Source organism: Centroberyx gerrardi, chromosome 5 (assembly GCF_048128805.1).
Source record: "Centroberyx gerrardi isolate f3 chromosome 5, fCenGer3.hap1.cur.20231027, whole genome shotgun sequence".
In the NCBI taxonomy this organism is placed as follows: Eukaryota; Metazoa; Chordata; class Actinopteri; order Beryciformes; family Berycidae; genus Centroberyx; species Centroberyx gerrardi.
In genome coordinates, this window is record NC_136001.1 from 36,876,389 (window position 1) to 36,902,108 (window position 25,720).

Below are 25,720 nucleotides of genomic sequence, written 5' to 3' on the forward strand. Positions count from 1 at the left end.
GATGTGTATAGATATGTACAGTATGTATAGTCCATGTACTGTGTGTGTTGGGTGGTTGAACCTCTGTCCTCCTGGCAGGATCAGCCCATCGTCCTGAACAGGAAGAGGAAGCTGGGGAAGCAGGGCCGCGGGGCGAGAGACTTCAGCGCTGACTTCGAGTTTGGAGAGAGAGACGGACCGGACAATGAAGACTGGACCATGGCTGATGTGATGGCTCAGCTGAAGAAGAAGGTAGGGTATTGGTTCTATAGCAGTGTACAGCGGGGTATGGGTTCTGTACAGCAGGGTATTGGTTCTATAGCAGTGTACAGCGGGGTATTGGTTCTATAGCAGTGTACAGCGGGGTATGGGTTCTATACAGCAGGGTATTGGTTCTATAGCAGTGTACAGCGGGGTATTGGTTCTATAGCAGTGTACAGCGGGGTATGGGTTCTATACAGCAGTGTATTGGTTCTATACAGCAGGGTATTGGTTCTATAGCAGTGTACAGCGGGGTATTGGTTCTGTACAGCAGGGTATTGGTTCTATACAGCAGGGTATTGGTTCTATAGCAGTGTACAGCGGGGTATTGGTTCTGTACAGCAGGGTATTGGTTCTATACAGCAGGGTATTGGTTCTGTACAGCAGGGTATTGGTTCTATACAGCAGGGTATTGGTTCTGTACAGCAGGGTATTGGTTCTGTACAGCAGGGTATTGGTTCTATACAGCAGGGTATTGCTTCTGTACAGCAGGGTATTGCTTCTGTACAGCAGGGTATTGATTCTATACAGCAGGGTATTGATTCTATACAGCAGGGTATTGGTTCTGTACAGCAGGGTATTGGTTCTATACAGCAGGGTATTGGTTCTATAGCAGTGTACAGCGGGGTATTGGTTCTGTACAGCAGGGTATTGGTTCTATACAGCAGGGTATTGGTTCTATACAGCAGGGTATTGGTTCTATACAGCAGGGTATTGGTTCTATACAGCAGGGTATTGGTTCTGTACAGCAGGGTATTGGTTCTATACAGCAGGGTATTGGTTCTGTACAGCAGGGTATTGATTCTATACAGCAGGGTATTGGTTCTATACAGCAGGGTATGGGTTCTGTACAGCAGGGTATGGGTTCTGTACAGCAGGGTATTGGTTCTATACAGCAGGGTATTGGTTCTGTACAGCAGGGCATTGGTTCTATACAGCAGGGCATTGGTTCTGTACAGCAGGGTATTGGTTCTGTACAGTAGGTTATTGGTTCTGTACAGCAGGGTATTGGTTCTATACAGCAGGGTATTGGTTCTGTACAGCAGGGTATTGGTTCTATACAGCAGGGTATTGGTTCTGTACAGCAGGGTATTGGTTCTATACAGCAGGGTATTGATTCTGTACAGCAGGGTATTGGTTCTGTACAGCAGGGTATTGGTTCTGTACAGCAGGGTATTGGTTCTATACAGCAGGGTATTAGTTCTATACAGCAGGGTATTGGTTCTATACAGCAGGTTATTGGTTCTATGCAGCAGGGTATTGGTTCTGTGCAGCAGGGTATTGGTTCTATACAGCAGGGTATTGGTTCTGTACAGCAGGGTATTGGTTCTATACAGCAGGGTATGGGTTCTGTACAGCAGGGTATTGGTTCTATACAGCAGGGTATGGGTTCTATACAGCAGGGTATTGGTTCTGTACAGCAGGGTATTGGTTCTATACAGCAGGGTATGGGTTCTATACAGCAGGGTATTGGTTCTGTACAGCAGGGTATTGGTTCTATACAGCAGGGTATTGGTTCTGTACAGCAGGGTATTGGTTCTATACAGCAGGGTATGGGTTCTGTACAGCAGGGTATTGGTTCTACAGTAAACTGAACATCTCTGTGCAGAGAGCTCCCACCACTCTGGATGAGAAGATTGAGAAGGTCAGGAAGAAGAGGAGAGCTGAGGTGAGTAGATGTCTGTTTCTACTTCCTGTCCGGTCAGTTTCTACTTCCTGTCTGGAACACTGTCTTTTCTGACCTGCAGGAGAAGGCAGCACAGACCGACACTACTGACACTCCAGCTGGAAAAGACCAGGAGGAAGAGGAGGGGGGAGAAGATGATGATGATGATGATGGTGATGATGATGATGATGATGTGAAGCCAGATGTTGGAGAAGCTGATGGTGGCGATGAGGAAGGTGGAGATGATGATGAAGATGAGGAGGAGGAGGATGAGTTTGACTCTGCAGATGAAGAGGTTCTGACTAAAGCAGGTCGGTTCAACAGAATCCTGTTTCTTCTCTGAAGTTCACAGTGATTAAAGCTAATAAAGGAAAGACTGCAACAGAGGAAAATTATTGATTTTCATCTTCATAATCAACATATTATTTACTTTTGAACATGGATGCAGTAAGCCCAACCCACCTCAAAACACCTGAGCCAGAGCATCCACAGTTTGGGAATACTGGTTTTACTGGGAATGGAATTCTGACGTGTCACAGCAGGTAATCACAGGTGGAACTGATAACATTAATGATGGTTCCGTTCCATTGAAGTGTTCCAGTGCCATTCCAATGAGCAGCAGGCAACCCTAACCGTTAATGTTAATAATAATGATAATGAATAATAATGTTCCACCTGTGATTACCTGCTGTGACAAAGCTCTACACTGTGATCAGAAAGCCAGTGAGACTCTGCAGCTTGATCCTGATCCAGGAAACTGAAGAGTGTTTAAATCTCACTTTTGTCGTTTGTCTCACTTTTAAATATCTGTTCTGTCGTTTATCGTTAAATGAAAGTGAACTAACAGACTGTTTCTTCACAGATACCCTGAGGGAGAAAGAACGACGAGGGAGGAAGAGGAGAGGAGAGGAGGTGAGGAAGAGGAGGGGAGGGGAGGAGGAGGGGAGAGGAGAGGAGGAGGAGGCGAGAGGAGGTGAGGAAGAGAAGAGGAGGAGGAGGGGAGAGGAGGTGAGGAAGAGGAGAGGAGGGTAGGAAGAGGAGGTGAGGAAGGTGAGGAGGAGGAGGGGAGGGAGAGGATAGGGAGGGGAGGGTGAGGAGGAGGAGGTGAGGAAGGGGAGGTGAGGAGGAGAAGGGGGGGAGAGGAGGTGAGGAGGAGGAGGTGAGGAAGGGGAGGTGAGGAGGAGAAGGGGGGGAGAGGAGGTGAGGAGGAGGAGGAGGTGAGGAAGGGGAGGTGAGGAGGAGGAGGGGAGGGAGAGGAGGTGAGGAGGAGGAGGTGAGGAAGGGGAGGTGAGGAGGAGAAGGGGGGGGAGAGGAGGTGAGGAGGAGGAGGTGAGGAAGGAGAGGTGAGGAGGAGGAGGAGGAGGGAGAGGAGGTGAGGAGGAGGAGGTGAGGAAGGGGAGGTGAGGAGGAGGAGGAGGGGAGGGAGAGGAGGTTGAGAAGGGAGGAAGAGCAGTTGTTACTGGAAACATTTTCCCATTCGTCCAGAACAGTTCACTGTTATATAATTACAAAATATCTGTTCTGTCGTTTATCGTCAACTGGAACAGTTTGTACTGGGTTGCTACGGTAATGGCATGGTTTGTATTGAACTGTGTGTGTGTGTGTGTGTGTGTGTGTGTGTGTGTGTGTGTGTGTGTGTCAGGCTCCAGACTCGTTCTATCAAGACGCCTCCAACTACGATGACAAGCTGACCTTCCATGACATGAACCTGTCCAGACCCATCCTGAAGGTAACGTGACCTCTGACCTCTGACTGACCCCCGACCTCTGACTGACCCCCGACCTCTGACTTTGTGGCGTCACAAAGGTTCGCTCATTATCATTTCTGTAAGAAATAATAGACTAACAAAGTGTTTTTTTCAAAGCGGTCGAGCGGTCGTCATCGTTTATTACCGGAGAGTTTTCCCTACCTGTAGCCGCCGGGCCGCGGCGTCTCACGTTTCGCTCTCGAAACGGTTAGCCGATCGGAACGGAGGGTCGTTAATATTAATGAGCCTTAAAAAGACACGGCGACAGAAACGGCCTGTTCTTGGTAAGGCTCAGAGAGATGCTGGAAAATGAACGTGGAGAAATGGATTGAGAGTGTTTTTGGTTCATGACACCACACACACAGCTTTGAATGGACAGAAAGACACAAAATAAAACTCTGGAGAATATGGGACTGCTGTAGTGTTTTCCCCCGGACCGTGCCGCTGCTGTGCCCCTCTAGTGTTTCTCGGGGAAACACTAGAGGGGGGGGTGTTCGGTAAGGCTGGGTATTGACAAGGACCTCACGATACGATACGTATCACGATACATGGGTCACGATACGATTGTATCACGATACATTGCGATACTCTACATAATTTACTGAAAATGTAAAAATAGAGCTGAAAATACAACTTGCTGTGTACCACCTGCAGGCCTGGAATTAAGTCATTTTTAGGGCAAGGCCACTTTGGCCTTTGATAAATACAAATTTATTGGGACATTGCGGCCAAAATGTAGGGCACCAAGGCCAAAACCAATGGTTATTAAAATCCTTTTTTCAGTCCTTTTTCCTCAACAAAATAAATATCCTAATAGAAAACTGAAGTGCTACAGTGTGATACAGCACATATGTAAGATGGCTCAGACTGCAAAGTTAGTTACATGTCCAGTAACACACGATAACGTAAGTGTGACCCACTTACCTACCCTATCGGTAGATGCTACAATTTACCGATGTTCCCTAAACGCCTCATAAGCAGGCTACTGCTACTGATAGCGTTTTTGCTGCTCTCAACCCGGTTAATTTTGCTATATTCTTCATTACAGCGGCTAATTACCCGCTGTACATTTAAACTTACACTAGTTCTGCTCAAGCACTCACAGCTCTCTCCTTCTTTTAGCGACTTTCTCGCTAATTCCACAGTTGTTTCCACACTTTTCAGATCTGCTAGTTACTTAGCTTAGCAGTTAGCAATAGCTTAGCAGTTAGCGATGGCTTCTCTCTCTCCCTCTCAGTTTAATTCATAATTAGCTGTTAATGTTTACGTTAACGTTACACATATATTTGCGGGAGTGGGAGAAATCTCGCGCTACTGTTGATGTCCAGCGTGATGACGGAGACTCTGGGAAACGTGAGTTTGTTTATTTGCTGCGTCGCATGTAGTTTTAAATGAGGAAATCCGCAACTTTCTTTTAAGGGCACAACAGCCAGTTCAGAACAGGGCATGCCAACCTGGCCGTGTGGATAGTTCATTTTAGAAGGGGCGTTACGGCCACACTCTGGGGCATCACGGCCACTCTCCGGGGCGTTACGGCCACACTCCGGGGCGTTACGGACACACTCCGGGGCGTTACGGCCACACTCCGGGGCGTTACGGCCACTCTCCGGGGCGTTACGGCCACTCTCCGGGGCGTTACGGACACACTCCGGGGCGTTACGGCCACACTCCGGGGCGTTACGGCCACTCTCTGGGGCATCACGGCCACTCTCCGGGGCGTTACGGCCACTCTCCGGGGCGTTACGGACACACTCCGGGGCGTTACGGCCACTCTCCGGGGCGTTACGGCCACACTCCGGGGCGTTACGGCCACTCTCCGGGGCGTTACGGCCACTCTCCGGGGCGTTACGGCCACTCTCCGGGGCGTTACGGCCACACTCCGGGGCGTTACGGCCACTCTCCGGGGCGTTACGGACACACTCTAGGGCGTTACGGCCATGCTCCGGGGCGTTACGGACACACTCCGGGGCGTTACGGCCACTCTCCGGGGCGTTACGGCCACTCTCCGGGGCGTTACGGCCACTCTCCGGGGCGTTACGGCCACTCTCCGGGGCGTTACGGCCACTCTCCGGGGCGTTACGGACACACTCCGGGGCGTTACGGACACTCTCCGGGGCGTTACGGCCACTCTCCGGGGCGTTACGGCCACTCTCCGGGGCGTTACGGCCACTCTCCGGGGCGTTACGGACACACTCCGGGGCGTTACGGACACACTCCGGGGCGTTACGGCCACTCTCCGGGGCGTTACGGCCACTCTCCGGGGCGTTACGGACACTCTCCGGGGCATTACGGACACTCTCCGGGGCGTTACGGACACACTCTGGGGCATTACGGCCATGCTCCGGGGTGTTACGGCCACTCTCCGGGGCATTACGGCCACTCTCCGGGGCGTTACGGACACTCTCCGGGGCGTTACGGACACTCTCCGGGGCGTTACGGACACACTCTGGGGCATTACGGCCATGCTCCGGGGTGTTACGGCCACTCTCCGGGGCATTACGGCCACTCTCCGGGGCGTTACGGACACTCTCCGGGGCATTACGGACACTCTCCGGGGCGTTACGGACACACTCTGGGGCATTACGGCCATGCTCCGGGGTGTTACGGCCACTCTCCGGGGCATTACGGCCACTCTCCGGGGCGTTACGGACACACTCTGGGGCATTACGGCCATGCTCCGGGGCGTTAACTAAACTATTTAACAAAACTATTTAATTCAAAGGGATTTGAGGGAAATTTAAGGACATTTTAAATCCGTTTAAAACATGAATATATTTTTTTTAATGTATCGATAGGAGGGGCTGGAAAATCGATACAGTATCATGGAAAAAAATATTGCAATACTCAGCTGTATCGATTTTTTTGCACAACCCTAGTGTTCGGACATTTCTGTTTCTGAGAGTGACTTTTCCGACCTGCATCGACCCCCCAACAGAAGCTCCCTCCGACCTCCAGAACACGTCTGAAACCCTTTAAGAACCCAGTATAAATCACACTTAAGTCAGTTTACAGTAAAACTGTATGTCCTCCTGATTGAAAGCTGCTGCCTGTCTGCCTGTCTGCCTGTCTGTCTGTCTGTCTGTCTGTCTGTCTGTCTGCCTGTCTGTCTGTCTGCCTGCCTGCCTGCCTGTCTGTCTGTATGTCTGTCTGTCTGTCTGTCTGTCTGCCTGCCTGCCTGCCTGTCTGTCTGTCTGTCTGTCTGTCTGTCTGTCTGCCTGTCTATCTGCCTGCCTGCCTGTCTGTCTGTCTGCCTGTCTGTCTCTGTCTTTTTGATCATGTCATTATTCTTATTTTTGTTATTATTATTGATAATAATGTGAATATTGATCTGACTGATTGATCAGGCGATCAGCGCTCTGGGCTTCAAGCAGCCGACTCCCATCCAGCAGGCCTGTGTTCCTGTGGGGCTGCTGGGGAAAGACCTGTGCGCCTGCGCTGCTACTGGGACAGGTGGGTTCTACTGGTTCTGCTGTTCTGCTGGTTCTACTGTTCTACTGTTCTACTGGTTCTACTAGGACAGGTAACACTGTCCTACTGGTAACACTATCTCTCCTCTCCTCTCCTCTCCTTGTTTCCTCTCCTCTCCTTTTTCCCTCTTGTCTCCTCTCCTCTCTTCTCCTTGTTTCCTCTCCTCTCCTCTCCTTTTTCCCTCTCGTCTCCTCTCCTCTCCTTGTTTCCTCTCCTCTCCTCAGGAAAGACAGCAGCCTTCATGTTGCCGGTGTTGGAGCGTTTGGTTTATAAGCCCAGGGAGTCCCAGGTGAGCCGGGTTTTGGTGCTGGTTCCCACCAGAGAGTTGGGGATCCAGGTTCACTCTGTGGCCCGGCAGCTGGCCCAGTTCACCTCCATCACCACCTGCCTGGCTGTCGGTAAGACTGACATACGTTTCCTTTAACCTCCGCCTGTTGCTGCTCCTTCCTGCTCTGTGGATGTTGGTTGAAGCTTGTTCTTCTTCTACTGTACCGCCTGCTGTGCGAGCGCACGCTGGATTTCCCTCCTGCAGCTCTGAATACTGCAGACCGCACTGATCGATCAGAAAACAGGCAGAATTATTGATGATAGATTTGTGTGTGTTGGCGGAGAGGCAGAAGAGGGTTAGGGGTAGACGGACGGGTCGGAGTGACCGCCGCTTTATTCACATAAACACTGAGCATGGAGAGACGAGGCTCTCCTCCTCAGCACTGCTGTCTGAAACATGCTTGTGTCTGTAATACAGAGCATCCTTCTTAAAGGGTAAGTTAGGTATTTTTCAACCTGGACCCTATTTTCCCAATTTTTTGTGTCTAAGTAACTAGGTCCAGTATTGAGCGAGATCGCTTCAGCCGGCGGCCGCGAAACGAGCTGCAAGCGATCTCGCTCAATACTGGACCAGTTTCAAAAATTTTTGTCCCCTTTAGTCACTTAGACACAAAAAGTTGGGAAAATAGGGTCCAGGTTGAAAAATACCGAAGTTACCCTTTAAGCCACTTTGATATGAATCTCCATACAGAGTCTGTGAATCAGTACAGACAGATGTCAGTAGGTCAGCAGCTGATTCATGATGATAGTTTGATTTGTATTTGATTTAATATATAGACAATATAGAGATAGTATAGAAATATATAGACAATATAGAGATATAGAGTCAATATAGATATAGTATAGAGATATAGAGATAATATAGAGATAGTATAGAAATATATAAACAATATAGAGATAGTATAGAAATATATAGACAATATAGAGATATAGAGACAATATAGATATAGTATAGAGATATAGAGATAATATAGAGATATAGAGATAATATAGAGATAGTATAGAGATATTAGATTAGATTAGACAGCTTTATTAATCCCCAGTGGGGAAACTCATTTGCCACCAAATCAACTCATACAGACAACAAACAATATAGACATTGCATTCACAGTACACAACAAATAAATAACACTGTAAAAAGCCATTTGAGACTCGATTAACAGCTGAAAGGTGCTATGGATCTAGACCACATCTAAAAGTGTTCATTAAAAAATCTGACCGCTGCTGGAACAAAAGACCTTCTGAGACAAATATATAGACAATATAGAGATAGTATAGACAATATAGAGATAGTATAGAGATATAGAGATAATATAGAGATAGTATAGAAATATATAGACAATATAGAGATAGTATAGAGATTAGTGGTGTAACGGTTCAGAAAAACTCACGGTTCGGTTCATATCACGGTTTCGGTTCGGTGTATATATCTGGTTCACTGGGGAGGGGAAATACAACTGCAAATTCCAATTTACACAATGTATTTATTTAAAAAACCTTAAGTTTGCCTGAATGAAACATTTTCCAGAGTCCAGTATAACTAAATCAACAGACTTTCTTTCAAAAGTAAATACTCCTCTTTGTTATTATAACATAAAATATCTAGGGCTGACCCGAATGCTTCGAAACTTCTACCGTTGCCATGGTAATCGACGTCCAAATCAGTATTCGAATGCTGCGGTTTTTTTTTTTTGTTGGTTTTTTTTATTTTTTTTTATTCATTGGACGAAAAGTTACGTTTCCATCCTGTACATCTCTGTACACGCGTACAGAAACGCTCTGTATCCGGACATGTCTGGACGTGCCAGGAGATATTCGGCCGCCACGCGTCCGTAATTCCCCGAGAACGCACAACTTTTGTGTACCGGAGATTTCTGTCACTGTACACGCCTCGTTAAATGTCAGCTCACTCACGTATACTGTCGCAAATTACCAGATATCACTGCACACTCACCGGGAATCTCCGTGCACCTGCACACATGGTCCAAATACGTCTGGAAAAGTCCGTTTTCCACCTTAACACATGTCCAAATACGTCCGGAAAAGGACGATTATCTCCGCCCACATCAATGTATATTTGCCAGAAAAGTCAGTGGAACACAGGGCTTTCCTATGCTCCCCCCCCCCCCCCCCCCCCCACATGTATGTGTGAAATCTTCCACTAATGAATAGGGCTACAAATCTTTCTATAAACAGCCAAAGTAGTGATACACGAGTCAATCTGAAACCCACGGGTCCCGCAGGTTTATCCGCAGGTGGGGCAGGTTGGGTCGATTGAAGATAATATTGAGAACGTACGGGTGGGCGATGTGTCGATCGGCCGATCGCGGGTTGAAAAAACCCTGACCTGCTGAAGAGCAAGTTGTTTTGGTCCTACCGGCTCTCCTCCTCTCTTGCTGCTGCCAGTTTGACTGCAGAGTGACGTCGGGCTCTTCTGCGGCACACCGCCACAATATCGGCACAGAAGCCAAAAATCAGTTCAGTGTATAGAAATTGATCCAAATTGATCTCTAATGTGCCAATGTGCGCATCACGTCATGTCTGTCCTTTGGTGATTCACAGACCAGCAGCAGCAGAGCCTGAAAGTGAAACTTAAAATTCCACAATTGGCTCCATACCCGCTCCAGCTGTGATGTCATCGTAGATTGACATGTAATTCTGACAACTGATTGGACAGAAACTCTCCAGGGAGATCTGACCCACGTGGGGGGACACACAACCGAATGAACCGCAGCACGCATGCACGATCCAAACCGTGGGTGGCGAACCGATATATCGGGCCGATATCGGCGTGTCCATGTCTTTCCTCTCCGATATGAAAGAGATTATTGTCTAGCTCCCTAATATGAAAGTTACTCTATTGGCCCCCTGGCCTGCCCATTTTGTCTGATTTTGCCCTCTAGTGGCTATTCAGAAAACTGTCTCCCTCCACTGCCTGTCGCTCAGCAGCAGCTGATCTGAGCTCAGTTTGTTGTCACGTAACTTTGGAGCAGCTCATGATAAAGAGCCTTTCTAAAAAAAAAAACAGTTTTCAGTCATGTTACTCATTACAGTGTTTTTCAACCAGAAAAAAAACGTATTCGACGGATCATCAGCTGTTATCATTAGCACGACTGCGTTGTTCCACCATGTTTGACTAATAAAGTTATTTTGACTCAAGGCAGGGTAAGTACCATAAAGACACGTTTAGACGCGCAACAAAATATAAAGAGCAGCTGGCAAGAGCATGGTTTTACAAGAGATGGCTTATAAGACATACAGTATATACTTTGTCTGCATATGTTTGTGTGTGTGTGTCAGAAATATGACTTAAGACTGTTTACAATACCAGTGAAGGTAAAAGAAGAGAGAAAAAAGCTTTTGTTGACAAATTTACAATTACAATTTCCCATTTGGCAGACGCTTTTATCGATGTACACATGAGATTTTAATACAACACAAGCAAGGATCTAGTCTTGAGAGAACAATGAGAGTAAGAGCCATAAAGCTAAGTTCTGGTCCAACAGGACATAGGTGCTACGAGGCAGATAAAGAGTTTTTTTTGTTGGTTTTTTTTTTGGCTACACAGTCCAGGTGAGAAGGTGTTCACTAAAGAGCTGGGTCTTTTCTGAAAGATTGAGAGGGACTCTGCGGATCGAATGGAGTTTGGTAACTCGTTCCACCACCGAGGAACCACAGAAGAAGAGTCTGGATAGAGACTGAGGGCCTTGTTGTGGCGGCAGCACCAGGCGGCGCTCCTTGGCAGAGCGTAGTGGGCGGGAGGGAGCGTAGACCTGAATGAGGGAGTTCAGGTAGGTCGGAGCCATTTTGGTTGCTGCTTTGTAGAGGAGCATCGAGGACTTGAACTTGATGCGGGCAGCGAGGGGAGCCAGTGGAGGGATATGAACAGTGGAGTGACATGTGCTGTTTTGGGCCGGTTGAAGACCAGACGTGCCGCCGCGTTCTGGATCATCTGCAGAGGTTTGAGCGTACATGCCGGGAGCCCTGCCAGTAAGGAGCTGCAGTAGTCAAGGCTGATATTACAAGAGCCTGTACTAGGAGTTGTGCTGCATGTTCAGACAGGCAGGGTCTGATCTTCCTGATGTTGTACAGGGCAAATCCACATGACCGAGCAACAGAAGCCACATGCTCCTTAAAGGTTAGTTGGTCATCAATCATGACACCCAAGCTTCTGGCAGACTTTGTGGGAATGAGCTGAAATCGATATCAGCCTTTAAAAACCCCTATCAGTTGAACCCTAATAGAGATAGTATAGAGATATAGAGATGTAGAGATAGTATAGAGATATAGAGACAGTATAGAGATATAGCACATTTTACTGTGACACGTACTGTGATGTACCTTTGATATTTTTGTTTGAGAACATCACTGAACTTTTCAATGCTTCCCTACATTTTACTTTTATTTAAGTGGGAAAATTTGACCCACTGCTAAATATGAAAATCTTCCATTACTCCCCACCAAAAACAAGCAAAGGATGGGGCTAATTATTCCTTAATTAAAAATAGAACCACTGTGTAGATTAAACAACTTTTGACAGATTGCAATGGCAGTTTAAAGAGAGAAGAGGAGGGGGCCCAGGACGGAGCCCTGGGGGACCCCAGTGGAGTATCCTGGTTCCAGACTCCTGAATCTCATCCCTCTTCAGATTTTGTGGAGCTATTCAGAGAGTCTGGTGTTTCCCTCGTCAACGGCTTGTTCTCGCTTGGAGAAACAATCGAGCCAATCAGAGCCTTTGTGGGTGGGACTAAAGTTTGAGCCGTTTGTGCGATGGTTTTTCATTGGCGTTATGGGAGAATAATATTTTTGAAATCACCCCCTTAACCAACATATTGTCTTTGAAAAAATGGAGAAGAGGAATCACTCTAGCTGCTATACCAGTCACTTCAGTCAATCTGTCTGTCTGTCTTCCTGCCTGTCTGTCTGTCTCTGTCTGTAGGTGGGTTGGACCTGAAGTCTCAGGAAGCAGCATTGAGGGCGGGGCCAGACGTTCTGATAGCGACACCTGGTCGCCTGATCGACCATCTTCACAACACTCCAACTTTCCAACTGGGACACATAGAGATCCTGATACTGGATGAGGCTGACAGGTAACTGACTGACTGACTGACTGACTGACTGACTGACTGACTGACTGTCGGTGTTGCATCAGACTGGTGGGGGAAAGAGAGCTTCACCGGTCGATCTTCTCTCTTAGCTGTCAGAAACTCTGTAGAGGCTGAAAGAGATGAGTTTCTGCTCAGACTGGACTCACTGTGACAGGGGGAGGAGCTGAGAGGAGCCCCGCCCCCTTCATAAGGTTACTGTTATGATCTACAACTGGATTCCTGTGTGTGTGTGTGTGTGTGTCAGGATGTTGGATGAGTACTTCGAGGAGCAGATGAAGGAGATCATCAGGTTGTGTTCCTACCAGAGACAAACCATGTTGTTCTCTGCTACCATGACAGAAGAGGTACACACACACACACACACACACACACACACACACACACACACATACATACACACACCGACACACTATATACACACACACATACTAATATAGGATATAATTTTTGGACCAAAACCAAATTTTTCAAGAGTGTAGAAGAGGTAATCCCACTCCACCCGATCAAAAGCTTTTTCAGCATCAAGTGATAATAAAATCTCTGGAGTGTCGGATGAAGAGGGATTGTAAAGAATATTTAGAAGGCGCCTTATATTAAAAAATGAGTACCTGTTCTTCATAAAGCCTGTTTGGTCTGTAGAAATGATTGAGGGAAGGGACAATTCAAGACGGTGGGCTAAGAGCTTTGCAAGAAGCTTTACATCTGTGTTCAAGAGTGAAATTGGACGATACGAGCCACATTGAAGGGGATTTTTGTCCCTCTTAAGAATAAGCGAAATGGTTGCCTCGCGCATAGTTGGGGGGAGGGATTGAGAGAAAAGCGATTCCTGAAATACAGAGAGGAGAAGGGGGGCAAGTTGTTCTGAAAATGTCTTATAGAATTCAGACGGGTAGCCATCCGGTCCTGGAGATTTGCCGCTTTGCATACCCCTAATCGATTCTACAATCTCTGCAATAGAAATATCGTCCTCCAGCTCCGCAGCTAATTCCGGATCCACTCTGGGGATATCAAGATTATGAAAAAAATTATCTAAGGCAGACTCGTCGTCTGGTGGCTCTGACGTGTAAAGGGAAGAGTAGTAATGATGAAAACACAAATTTATTTTTAAATGATCGGTGTGCTTTAAACCTTGTTCATCACTTATTTCAGGTATACATTGATTGGCGGTCCTCTGACGTAATTGATGCGCTAAAATTTTTCCAGCCTTCTCCCCATGCTCATAGAAGCCGTGCCTAGATTTTAATATAAGATTCTCTGCTTGGCGTGTCGAGAGAAGATTGAATTCCATTTTAAGTGTCAAACGTTGTTTGAGCACATCATCCGTGGGTGAATGGCTATACCGTATATATATGTCCGCTTTCCTAAGCATTGCAGAGTATGAAATAATCTGGCCCCTTAAGTATGCTTTCATCAACTCCCAAACCGTTGAGGGCAACACATCTGGGGTCTGATTATGGGTGAGAAAAAATACAATTTCGGATTTTATGAAATTTACAAAAGGTTCTTCAGAAAGAAGTAGAGGCTTAAGTCTTCATGAGCGATAATTGGGCACTGCACCAGGAATGCGCATTCTCATTGTCAAGGGGCCATGGTCCGAAATGACTATGGATTGATATTCACAATCAGTTACCCTAGGAAGAAGCTTTTTATCAATAAAAAAATAATCTATTCGCGAAAACGTCTTATGGACTGGAGAAAAGAAGGAGTAACCTCTAGAGGTAGGATTGCGGAATCGCCATATATCTGATACGCCGTATGTCTTCAGAAAAAGTTCGATTGATTGCGCCGATTTCGACTTGGATGATACCATAGAGGAGCTACGGTCTAAATTTGGAGAAAGCACGCAGTTTGTGTCCCCACCTAAAATGAGGTGATGCGTATCCATGTTTGGCAGTCGGGAGAAAATATTAATGAAAAATGCATTGTCGTCAAAGTTTGGAGCATAAATGTTGGCTAAAATAACCGGGAATCCGTACAATCGACCAACTACAATAACATAACGCCCTGTGGAGTCAGATTCTATGCTAGACATTACAAATGGCACATTCTTACTTATTAGGATAGCTGCCCCCCTCGCCTTGGAGCCAAAATTGGAATGGTATGCTTGTCCTATCCATCCTCCCCTCAATCTGGATTGGTCAGCGGTACGGAGATGGGTCTCTTGGAGGAAGGCAATATCAATTTTGAGATGTTTAAGATGTGTGAGCACCCTTTTGCGTTTCAAAGGATGATTTAAGGACTTGACATTCCAGCTTACAAAGTTAACCAGGCAACCTCCAGATCCTCCTAAATTATTTGCATCCCCCATTAGGGATAATAATGGATAGTGTACTATAGATACGCCCCAAAAAAGTAAAACAATAAAATTGAAGACATGTAAAACGATTAACATAATAAACAAGTACACGTACAGGTCTGGTAGATCCCCAACCCCTGTCACCTAACTGAACTTGGTGACTATAACACCCCAGACATTTTAACATTCAGTGATGCCAGTGGAGCAAATAAGGGCTGCATAGGTGATAAAGAAAATTATACTACCTGTCATAAAACCTTGCAAATAGTGTCACCCACCTGAGGAAAAAAATTATTAGGTTGAGACAAGAAGAACACAAGAAATCAAATTATGAAGGATCAGAGTGCGGCCTCTGCTGTTGTAATGGTATTTTTCACGTAGGCCATTGCTTTTTCCGGGTCCAGGAATCCCTTGTCGTCCCCTTTGAACGAGATGCGGAGTCGAGCAGGGGATAATACACCATAGCGAATGTCACGTCAGCCTCGGAGAAGATTCATTATGTCATTGAACGCAGCGCGGGCCTTGGCAACACTCGCGGTATAGTCTGGAAAGGTGGCAATCGGTCCTCCCTTGTATCGAAGCGGGCCGTTCTCTCGGGCTCGGCGCAGCACATCAACGCAGTCCAGGTAGTAATGAAGTTTGGCGACGATGACCCGTCATTTTCCATTGGACTTTCTCGGTGCGAGACCTCTGTGCGAGCGATCGACCAGAATGTCTTTTTCCAGGTGTAACATTTCTTTCAAAAGCTTGGAAATTGACGCAGTGGAGCTTGAACCAGGTTCCTCTGCAACGCCCACGATTCGGATATTACATCTCCACATCCTCCCCTCCATGTCCTCACACCTCTCCCTCAAATTCACCATCTCAGTTTTGAGTTTAGCCACTGTAGTCTGTAGCGCAGTAACCTCACCCGACCATGTTGACAAGCCTTCTTCCACGTCATTGACAGTCGTCCTCATAGCATCCATTTCAGAGCGAATAGCCGTTGTGCTGTTTACAATTTCAGACTTAACCTCTTTTAGCTCGCTTTTAAGAAAACTAAAATCTTCAGCGAGTGCATTCTTTAGCGCTGACTTGGTAACAGCAGTAATGTCCGCTCTCAGTGAGGAGAGAATATCAGCTTCCAAATCCGCGGTGTCCATTTTCGATTCTGGCCGTGGGCTGAGTGGTACATCACAGCGGTCTGTAGAAATTTGTGACGTGGAGGCTTTGGGCCTAGTGCTCAAGGGACCGCTGTATTTGTATTTACGGAGATTGGAGGCCATTGACGTAATGAATATAGCTCAAACTTGCTCCGGAGTATTCTTACATGCATTAAAAAACAAATTTCACATCAAATGTGGAAACAGTGCGCAATGAAACAATAAATTAGACAAAGCTAGGCAGGAGCTTTTCCCAGCACGTGCTACTCCATTGCCGGCTCACTAGCGCCCCCCCTACACACACATACTAAACGTACATACACACATGTACACTCCTTTGGTGTTAAATGTTTGATCATATTACATTAAAAGTAATTGTAATATTACTGATCCGAACCTTTGAATGTGGATCTATATGAGCTCAATGTGTTTTATATGTGTTGAATATGTGTTGTATATCTATGTGTTGTATTTCTAGGTGAAGGACCTGGCAGCAGTCTCATTAAAGCAGCCAATCAGGATCTTTGTTAACAGCAACACCGACGTGGCTCCGTTCCTCCGACAGGAATTCATCCGTATCCGACCAAACAGAGAGGGAGACAGAGAGGCTGTAGTTGCTGGTAAATACTACTAATACTGTAGTACTACTGTAGTACTACTGTAGTACTACTGCTACCAACCAGAGAGGGAGACAGAGAGGCTGTAGTCGCTGGTAAATACTACTAATACTGTAGTACTACTGTAGTACTACTGCTACCAACCAGAGAGGGAGACAGAGAGGCTGTAGTCGCTGGTAAATACTACTAATACTGTAGTACTACTGTAGTACTACTGTAGTACTGCTGTAGTACTACTGCTACTAACCAGAGAGGGAGACAGAGGCTGTAGTCGCTGGTAAATACAGAACTGTATCATCAGCATATTGAATTGTTCTGTGTCATCTAAGTTGTGTTCAGTCTAGGGATGTCAATGGTTAACCGTTAATCGGTTAATCACCAAGAATATTTTTGACCGGTTACGCATTTCGGTCTATAGGTTAATTTGCATACACTAGTGTTGCCAACTTGGCGACTTTGTCGCTAGACTTAGTGACTTTTCAGACCCCCCTGGAGACTTTATTTCTCAAAAGCGACTAGCGACAAATCTGGCGATTTTTTTCTGACCATGGGAAGCAATGTTAATGTGTTGAATCCCAAAGCATTTGGCAATAAATTGGTTCGGCTGATGCTGGTTTTCTCTACTTGCTTGTCTAATCCAGAGAGGTCTGATGACAGCGTTTCCCACACACAGCGTAGCCCCCCTCCCTCCGCTGAGAGCAGGGACTGTAGGATAGGGTCCACTTGTAATTTCTACCGGCGTATGCCAAAACTGGCCCGGGTGGGCGGAGTCAGCACTAAAACGGGCTACGCCGCGGCGTGCATAACAAGTGCAGATATTTGTATGCAAATGACAGCAAATGGACAGCGCTTCAAAATGCGGCGCCAAAGCTCATCTATCTACTAAAGCAAGGAATCTCTGTCTGTCTGTGAGTCTGTCTGTGAGTCTGAGTGAGTGTGTGAGTGTGTGTGTCCTTCGCATATCTCGAGAACCGTTCATCCGATCTACTTCACACTTGGCGGGTGTATTGCTGGGGACCGAGGACCTGCAGTGTCGGATTTGGTGCAATTTGGACACGCGACACGTTCATTATTAATAAACTTTGAATAAACAAGCGAACAGCGCTCTGTGCAGCAGCGGGGCGAATGGACTAAAAGGAAAGCGCCACTTTCTTGTATTTCACGGCATTTTAAAAATTAACCGGTTAGTTACCGGTTAATGGGTGTCGGCCTATCGAAAGCAAAATTAAACGAAACTGACATCCCTAGTTCAGTCTGCTATATGTAATGTTTTTTGCAATTTCAAAGTTAAAATGCATTGTGTGTGTGTGTGTGTATGTCAGCTCTGCTCACCAGGACCTTCCAGGATCATGTGATGCTGTTCACTCAGACTAAGAAGCAGGCTCACCGGCTGCACATCCTGCTCGGCCTCATGGGACTGAAGGTGGGGGAGCTGCATGGAAACCTGAGCCAGAGCCAGAGGCTGGAGAACCTGCGGTACGCACACACACACACACACACACACACACACACACACACACACACACAGAGAAACACACACACAGAGAGAAACACACACAGACATAACACAGCTGAAGGAAGAGGTTTAACGCACTTCAACCAACTCACAAGGAAGTAGGCCTGTCCGATGCTTTCAGAGTAGAGCAATCTTGTATCAGGAGGGACTTCAGAGATATGGTCCAAAGTATACTGGAGCACACGGATTAAAGGCAACAAACTTTATTGCAGGACTAACGTTTCAACGCCAGGTGCGTCTTCATCAGAGTCAAACAGTATTCTAAGTAAGGCTTGTATTCTCTTAAATAACCTCCCCTAATTAGGGACTAATCCAGCACAGGCTGGAAGAATGGGGAGGGGACATTCTCTATTCTCATTCCCCTCCCCATTCTTCCAGCCTGTGCTGGAGCGTGCTTAGAAGCGTTAGTAGCGTTAGAAGCACTAGAAGCGTTAGAAGCGTTAGTAGCGTTAGAAGCACTAGAAGCACTAGAAGCGTTAGAAGCGTTAGTAGCGTTAGAAGCACTAGAAGTGTTAGAAGTGTTAGTAGCGTTAGAAGCACTAGAAGTGTTAGAAGCGTTAGTAGCGTTAGAAGCACTAGAAGTGTTAGAAGCGTTAGTAGCGTTAGAAGCACTAGAAGCGTTAGAAGCACTAGAAGCGTTAGAAGCGTTAGTAGCGTTAGAAGCACTAGAAGTGTTAGAAGTGTTAGTAGCGTTAGAAGCGTTAGAAGTGTTAGAAGCACTAGAAGCGTTAGAAGTGTTAGTAGCGTTAGTAGCGTTAGAAGCACTAGAAGCGTTAGAAGCGTTAGTAGCGTTAGAAGCGTTAGTAGCGTTAGAAGCACTAGAAGTGTTAGAAGTGTTAGTAGCGTTAGAAGCGTTAGAAGTGTTAGAAGCGTTAGAAGCACTAGAAGCGTTAGAAGTGTTAGTAGCGTTAGAAGCACTAGAAGCGTTAGAAGCGTTAGAAGCACTAGAAGCGTTAGAAGCGTTAGAAGCACTAGAAGCGTTAGAAACGTTAGTAGCGTTAGAAGCACTAGAAGCGTTAGCAGCGTTAGAAGCGTTAGTAGCGTTAGAAGCACTAGAAGTGTTAGAAGTGTTAGTAGCGTTAGAAGCGTTAGAAGTGTTAGAAGCGTTAGAAGCACTAGAAGCGTTAGAAGCGTTAGAAGCACTAGAAGCGTTAGAAGTGTTAGTAGCGTTAGAAGCACTAGAAGCGTTAGAAGCACTAGAAACGTTAGTAGCGTTAGAAGCGTTAGAAGCGTTAGTAGCGTTAGAAGCTTTAGTAGCGTTAGAAGCGTTAGTAGCGTTAGAAGCGTTAGAAGCGTTAGTAGCGTTAGAAGCGCTAGAAGCGTTAGAAGCACTAGAAGCGTTAGTAGCGTTAGAAGCGTTAGAAGCGTTAGAAGCGCTAGAAGAGTTAGTAGCGTTAGAAGCGTTAGTAGCGTTAGAAGCGTTAGTAGCGTTAGAAGCACTAGAAGCGTTAGAAGCGTTAGTAGCGTTAGAAGCGTTAGAAGCACTAGAAGCGTTAGAAGCGTTAGAAGCACTAGAAGCGTTAGAAGTGTTAGTAGCGTTAGAAGCACTAGAAGCGTTAGAAACGTTAGTAGCGTTAGAAGCGTTAGAAGCGTTAGTAGCGTTAGAAGCGTTAGTAGCGTTAGAAGCGTTAGAAGCGTTAGAAGCGCTAGAAGCGTTAGAAGCACTAGAAGCGTTAGTAGCGTTAGAAGCTTTAGAAGCGTTAGTAGCGTTAGAAGCTTTAGTAGCGTTAGAAGCGTTAGTAGCGTTAGAAGCACTAGAAGCATTAGAAGCGTTAGCAGCGTTAGAAGCGTTAGTAGCGTTAGAAGCGTTAGAAGCACTAGAAGAGTTAGTAGCGTTAGAAGCGTTAGAAGCACTAGAAGCGTTAGAAGCGTTAGAAGCACTAGAAGCGTTAGAAGTGTTAGTAGCGTTAGAAGCACTAGAAGCGTTAGAAACGTTAGTAGCGTTAGAAGCGTTAGAAGCGTTAGTAGCGTTAGAAGCTTTAGTAGCGTTAGAAGCGTTAGTAGCGTTAGAAGCGTTAGAAGCGTTAGTAGCGTTAGAAGCGCTAGAAGCGTTAGAAGCACTAGAAGCGTTAGTAGCATTAGAAGCTTTAGAAGCGTTAGTAGCGTTAGAAGCTTTAGTAGCGTTAGAAGCGTTAGTAGCGTTAGAAGCACTAGAAGCATTAGAAGCGTTAGCAGCGTTAGAAGCGTTAGTAGCGTTAGAAGCGTTAGAAGCACTAGAAGAGTTAGTAGCGTTAGAAGCGTTAGTAGCGTTAGTAGCGTTAGAAGCGTTAGTAGTGTTAGAAGCACTAGAAGCGTTAGAAGCGTTAGTAGCGTTAGAAGCACTAGAAGCGTTAGAAGCGTTAGTAGCGTTAGAAGCACTAGAAGCGTTAGAAGCGTTAGTAGCGTTAGAAGCACTAGAAGCGTTAGAAGCGTTAGTAGTGTTAGAAGCACTAGAAGCGTTAGAAGCGTTAGTAGCGTTAGAAGCGTTAGAAGCGTTAGTTGCGTTAGAAGCACTAGAAGCGTTAGTAGCGTTAGAAGCGCTAGAAGAGTTAGTAGCGTTAGAAGCGTTAGTAGCGTTAGTAGCGTTAGAAGCGTTAGTAGTGTTAGAAGCACTAGAAGCGTTAGAAGCGTTAGTAGTGTTAGAAGCACTAGAAGCATTAGAAGCGTTAGTAGCGTTAGAAGCGTTAGAAGTGTTAGTAGCGTTAGAAGCTCTAGAAGCATTAGTAGCGTTAGAAGCGTTAGTAGCGTTAGAAGCGTTAGAAGTGTTAGTAGCGTTAGAAGCTCTAGAAGCATTAGTAGCGTTAGAAGCGTTAGTAGCGTTAGAAGCACTAGAAGTGTTAGTAGCGTTAGAAGCACTAGAAGAGTTAGTAGCGTTAGAAGCGTTAGAAGCGTTAGTAGCGTTAGAAGCACTAGAAGCGTTAGAAGCGTTAGAAGCGTTAGTAGCGTTAGAAGCGTTAGAAGCGTTAGTAGCGTTAGAAGCTTTAGTAGCGTTAGAAGCGTTAGTAGCGTTAGAAGCGTTAGTAGCGTTAGAAGCACTAGAAGCGTTAGAAGCGTTAGTAGCGTTAGAAGCGTTAGAAGCACTAGAAGCGTTAGAAGCGTTAGAAGCACTAGAAGCGTTAGAAGTGTTAGTAGCGTTAGAAGCACTAGAAGCGTTAGAAACGTTAGTAGCGTTAGAAGCGTTAGAAGCGTTAGTAGCGTTAGAAGCGTTAGTAGCGTTAGAAGCGTTAGAAGCGTTAGAAGCGCTAGAAGCGTTAGAAGCACTAGAAGCGTTAGTAGCGTTAGAAGCTTTAGAAGCGTTAGTAGCGTTAGAAGCTTTAGTAGCGTTAGAAGCGTTAGTAGCGTTAGAAGCACTAGAAGCATTAGAAGCGTTAGCAGCGTTAGAAGCGTTAGTAGCGTTAGAAGCGTTAGAAGCACTAGAAGAGTTAGTAGCGTTAGAAGCGTTAGAAGCACTAGAAGCGTTAGAAGCGTTAGAAGCACTAGAAGCGTTAGAAGTGTTAGTAGCGTTAGAAGCACTAGAAGCGTTAGAAACGTTAGTAGCGTTAGAAGCGTTAGAAGCGTTAGTAGCGTTAGAAGCTTTAGTAGCGTTAGAAGCGTTAGTAGCGTTAGAAGCGTTAGAAGCGTTAGTAGCGTTAGAAGCGCTAGAAGCGTTAGAAGCACTAGAAGCGTTAGTAGCATTAGAAGCTTTAGAAGCGTTAGTAGCGTTAGAAGCTTTAGTAGCGTTAGAAGCGTTAGTAGCGTTAGAAGCACTAGAAGCATTAGAAGCGTTAGCAGCGTTAGAAGCGTTAGTAGCGTTAGAAGCGTTAGAAGCACTAGAAGAGTTAGTAGCGTTAGAAGCGTTAGTAGCGTTAGTAGCGTTAGAAGCGTTAGTAGTGTTAGAAGCACTAGAAGCGTTAGAAGCGTTAGTAGCGTTAGAAGCACTAGAAGCGTTAGAAGCGTTAGTAGCGTTAGAAGCACTAGAAGCGTTAGAAGCGTTAGTAGCGTTAGAAGCACTAGAAGCGTTAGAAGCGTTAGTAGTGTTAGAAGCACTAGAAGCGTTAGAAGCGTTAGTAGCGTTAGAAGCACTAGAAGCGTTAGAAGCGTTAGTAGTGTTAGAAGCACTAGAAGCGTTAGAAGCGTTAGTAGCGTTAGAAGCGTTAGAAGCGTTAGTTGCGTTAGAAGCACTAGAAGCGTTAGTAGCGTTAGAAGCGCTAGAAGAGTTAGTAGCGTTAGAAGCGTTAGTAGCGTTAGTAGCGTTAGAAGCGTTAGTAGTGTTAGAAGCACTAGAAGCGTTAGAAGCGTTAGTAGTGTTAGAAGCACTAGAAGCATTAGAAGCGTTAGTAGCGTTAGAAGCGTTAGAAGTGTTAGTAGCGTTAGAAGCTCTAGAAGCATTAGTAGCGTTAGAAGCGTTAGTAGCGTTAGAAGCGTTAGAAGTGTTAGTAGCGTTAGAAGCTCTAGAAGCATTAGTAGCGTTAGAAGCGTTAGTAGCGTTAGAAGCACTAGAAGTGTTAGTAGCGTTAGAAGCACTAGAAGAGTTAGTAGCGTTAGAAGCGTTAGAAGCGTTAGTAGCGTTAGAAGCACTAGAAGCGTTAGAAGCGTTAGAAGCGTTAGTAGCGTTAGAAGCGTTAGAAGCGTTAGTAGCGTTAGAAGCTTTAGTAGCGTTAGAAGCGTTAGTAGCGTTAGAAGCGTTAGTAGCGTTAGAAGCACTAGAAGCGTTAGAAGCGTTAGTAGCGTTAGAAGCGTTAGAAGCACTAGAAGCGTTAGAAGCGTTAGAAGCACTAGAAGCGTTAGAAGTGTTAGTAGCGTTAGAAGCACTAGAAGCGTTAGAAACGTTAGTAGCGTTAGAAGCGTTAGAAGCGTTAGTAGCGTTAGAAGCGTTAGTAGCGTTAGAAGCGTTAGAAGCGCTAGAAGCGTTAGAAGCACTAGAAGCGTTAGTAGCGTTAGAAGCTTTAGAAGCGTTAGTAGCGTTAGAAGCTTTAGTAGCGTTAGAAGCGTTAGTAGCGTTAGAAGCACTAGAAGCATTAGAAGCGTTAGCAGCGTTAGAAGCGTTAGTAGCGTTAGAAGCGTTAGAAGCACTAGAAGAGTTAGTAGCGTTAGAAGCGTTAGAAGCACTAGAAGCGTTAGAAGCGTTAGAAGCACTAGAAGCGTTAGAAGTGTTAGTAGCGTTAGAAGCACTAGAAGCGTTAGAAACGTTAGTAGCGTTAGAAGCGTTAGAAGCGTTAGTAGCGTTAGAAGCTTTAGTAGCGTTAGAAGCGTTAGTAGCGTTAGAAGCGTTAGAAGCGTTAGTAGCGTTAGAAGCGCTAGAAGCGTTAGAAGCACTAGAAGCGTTAGTAGCATTAGAAGCTTTAGAAGCGTTAGTAGCGTTAGAAGCTTTAGTAGCGTTAGAAGCGTTAGTAGCGTTAGAAGCACTAGAAGCATTAGAAGCGTTAGCAGCGTTAGAAGCGTTAGTAGCGTTAGAAGCGTTAGAAGCACTAGAAGAGTTAGTAGCGTTAGAAGCGTTAGTAGCGTTAGTAGCGTTAGAAGCGTTAGTAGTGTTAGAAGCACTAGAAGCGTTAGAAGCGTTAGTAGCGTTAGAAGCACTAGAAGCGTTAGAAGCGTTAGTAGCGTTAGAAGCACTAGAAGCGTTAGAAGCGTTAGTAGCGTTAGAAGCACTAGAAGCGTTAGAAGCGTTAGTAGTGTTAGAAGCACTAGAAGCGTTAGAAGCGTTAGTAGCGTTAGAAGCGTTAGAAGCGTTAGTTGCGTTAGAAGCACTAGAAGCGTTAGTAGCGTTAGAAGCGCTAGAAGAGTTAGTAGCGTTAGAAGCGTTAGTAGCGTTAGTAGCGTTAGAAGCGTTAGTAGTGTTAGAAGCACTAGAAGCGTTAGAAGCGTTAGTAGTGTTAGAAGCACTAGAAGCATTAGAAGCGTTAGTAGCGTTAGAAGCGTTAGAAGTGTTAGTAGCGTTAGAAGCTCTAGAAGCATTAGTAGCGTTAGAAGCGTTAGTAGCGTTAGAAGCGTTAGAAGTGTTAGTAGCGTTAGAAGCTCTAGAAGCATTAGTAGCGTTAGAAGCGTTAGTAGCGTTAGAAGCACTAGAAGTGTTAGTAGCGTTAGAAGCACTAGAAGAGTTAGTAGCGTTAGAAGCGTTAGAAGCGTTAGTAGCGTTAGAAGCACTAGAAGCGTTAGAAGCGTTAGAAGCGTTAGTAGCGTTAGAAGCGTTAGAAGCGTTAGTAGCGTTAGAAGCTTTAGTAGCGTTAGAAGCGTTAGTAGCGTTAGAAGCGTTAGTAGCGTTAGAAGCGCTAGAAGCGTTAGAAGCACTAGAAGCGTTAGTAGCGTTAGAAGCGCTAGAAGAGTTAGTAGCGTTAGAAGCGTTAGTAGCGTTAGAAGCGTTAGTAGCGTTAGAAGCACTAGAAGCGTTAGAAGCGTTAGCAGCGTTAGAAGCGTTAGAAGCACTAGAAGCGTTAGTAGCGTTAGAAGCGCTAGAAGAGTTAGTAGCGTTAGAAGCGTTAGAAGCACTAGAAGCGTTAGTAGCGTTAGAAGCGCTAGAAGCACTAGAAGCGTTAGTAGCGTTAGAAGCGCTAGAAGCACTAGAAGCGTTAGAAGCGTTAGCAGCGTTAGAAGCGTTAGAAGCGTTAGAAGCACTAGAAGCGTTAGTAGCGTTAGAAGCGCTAGAAGAGTTAGTAGCGTTAGAAGCGTTAGTAGCGTTAGAAGCGTTAGTAGCGTTAGAAGCGTTAGTAGTGTTAGAAGCACTAGAAGCGTTAGAAGCGTTAGTAGTGTTAGAAGCACTAGAAGCGTTAGAAGCGTTAGTAGCGTTAGAAGCGTTAGAAGTGTTAGTAGCGTTAGAAGCTCTAGAAGCATTAGTAGCGTTAGAAGCGTTAGTAGCGTTAGAAGCGTTAGAAGTGTTAGTAGCGTTAGCAGCTCTAGAAGCATTAGTAGCGTTAGAAGCGTTAGTAGCGTTAGAAGCACTAGAAGCGTTAGAAGTGTTAGTAGCGTTAGAAGCACTAGAAGAGTTAGTAGCGTTAGAAGCGTTAGTAGCGTTAGAAGCACTAGAAGCGTTAGAAGCGTTAGAAGCGCTAGAAGCGTTAGAAGCGTTAGAAGCACTAGAAGCGTTCGTAGCGTTAGAAGCACTAGAAGCGTTAGAAGCGTTAGAAGCGTTAGAAACGTTAGTAGCGTTAGAAGCACTAGAAGTGTTAGAAGCGTTAGAAGTGTTAGAAGCGTTAGTAGCGTTAGAAGCGTTAGTAGCGTTAGAAGCACTAGAAGTGTTAGAAGCGTTAGAAGCGTTAGAAGCACTAGAAGCGTTAGAAGCGTTAGAAGCACTAGAAGCGTTAGAAGTGTTAGTAGCGTTAGAAGCACTAGAAGCGTTAGAAGCACTAGAAGCGTTAGAAACGTTAGTAGCGTTAGAAGCGTTAGAAGCGTTAGTAGCGTTAGAAGCTTTAGTAGCGTTAGAAGCGTTAGTAGCGTTAGAAGCGTTAGAAGCGTTAGTAGCGTTAGAAGCGCTAGAAGCGTTAGAAGCACTAGAAGCGTTAGTAGCGTTAGAAGCGCTAGAAGAGTTAGAAGCGTTAGAAGCGTTAGTAGCGTTAGAAGCGTTAGAAGCGTTAGTAGCGTTAGAAGCGTTAGAAGCACTAGAAGCGTTAGTAGCGTTAGAAGCGCTAGAAGAGTTAGTAG

At 45.7% G+C, this 25,720-nt stretch overlaps 1 protein-coding gene across 1 annotated transcript in view; it reads left to right on the forward strand.

The window, feature by feature from the left end:
* Positions 1–25,720, forward strand: part of ddx27 (DEAD (Asp-Glu-Ala-Asp) box polypeptide 27) — a 43,244-nt gene that overhangs the window by 4,082 nt on the left and 13,442 nt on the right. The window contains exons 2-12 of the mRNA XM_078283634.1: positions 79–231; positions 1,850–1,909; positions 1,989–2,217; positions 2,769–2,818; positions 3,549–3,635; positions 6,998–7,103; positions 7,346–7,519; positions 12,388–12,538; positions 12,801–12,900; positions 16,473–16,614; positions 17,934–18,087. Coding sequence (XP_078139760.1) covers positions 79–231; positions 1,850–1,909; positions 1,989–2,217; positions 2,769–2,818; positions 3,549–3,635; positions 6,998–7,103; positions 7,346–7,519; positions 12,388–12,538; positions 12,801–12,900; positions 16,473–16,614; positions 17,934–18,087 — 1,406 coding nt within the window. The remainder of the gene's footprint in view (positions 1–78; positions 232–1,849; positions 1,910–1,988; positions 2,218–2,768; positions 2,819–3,548; positions 3,636–6,997; positions 7,104–7,345; positions 7,520–12,387; positions 12,539–12,800; positions 12,901–16,472; positions 16,615–17,933; positions 18,088–25,720) is intronic.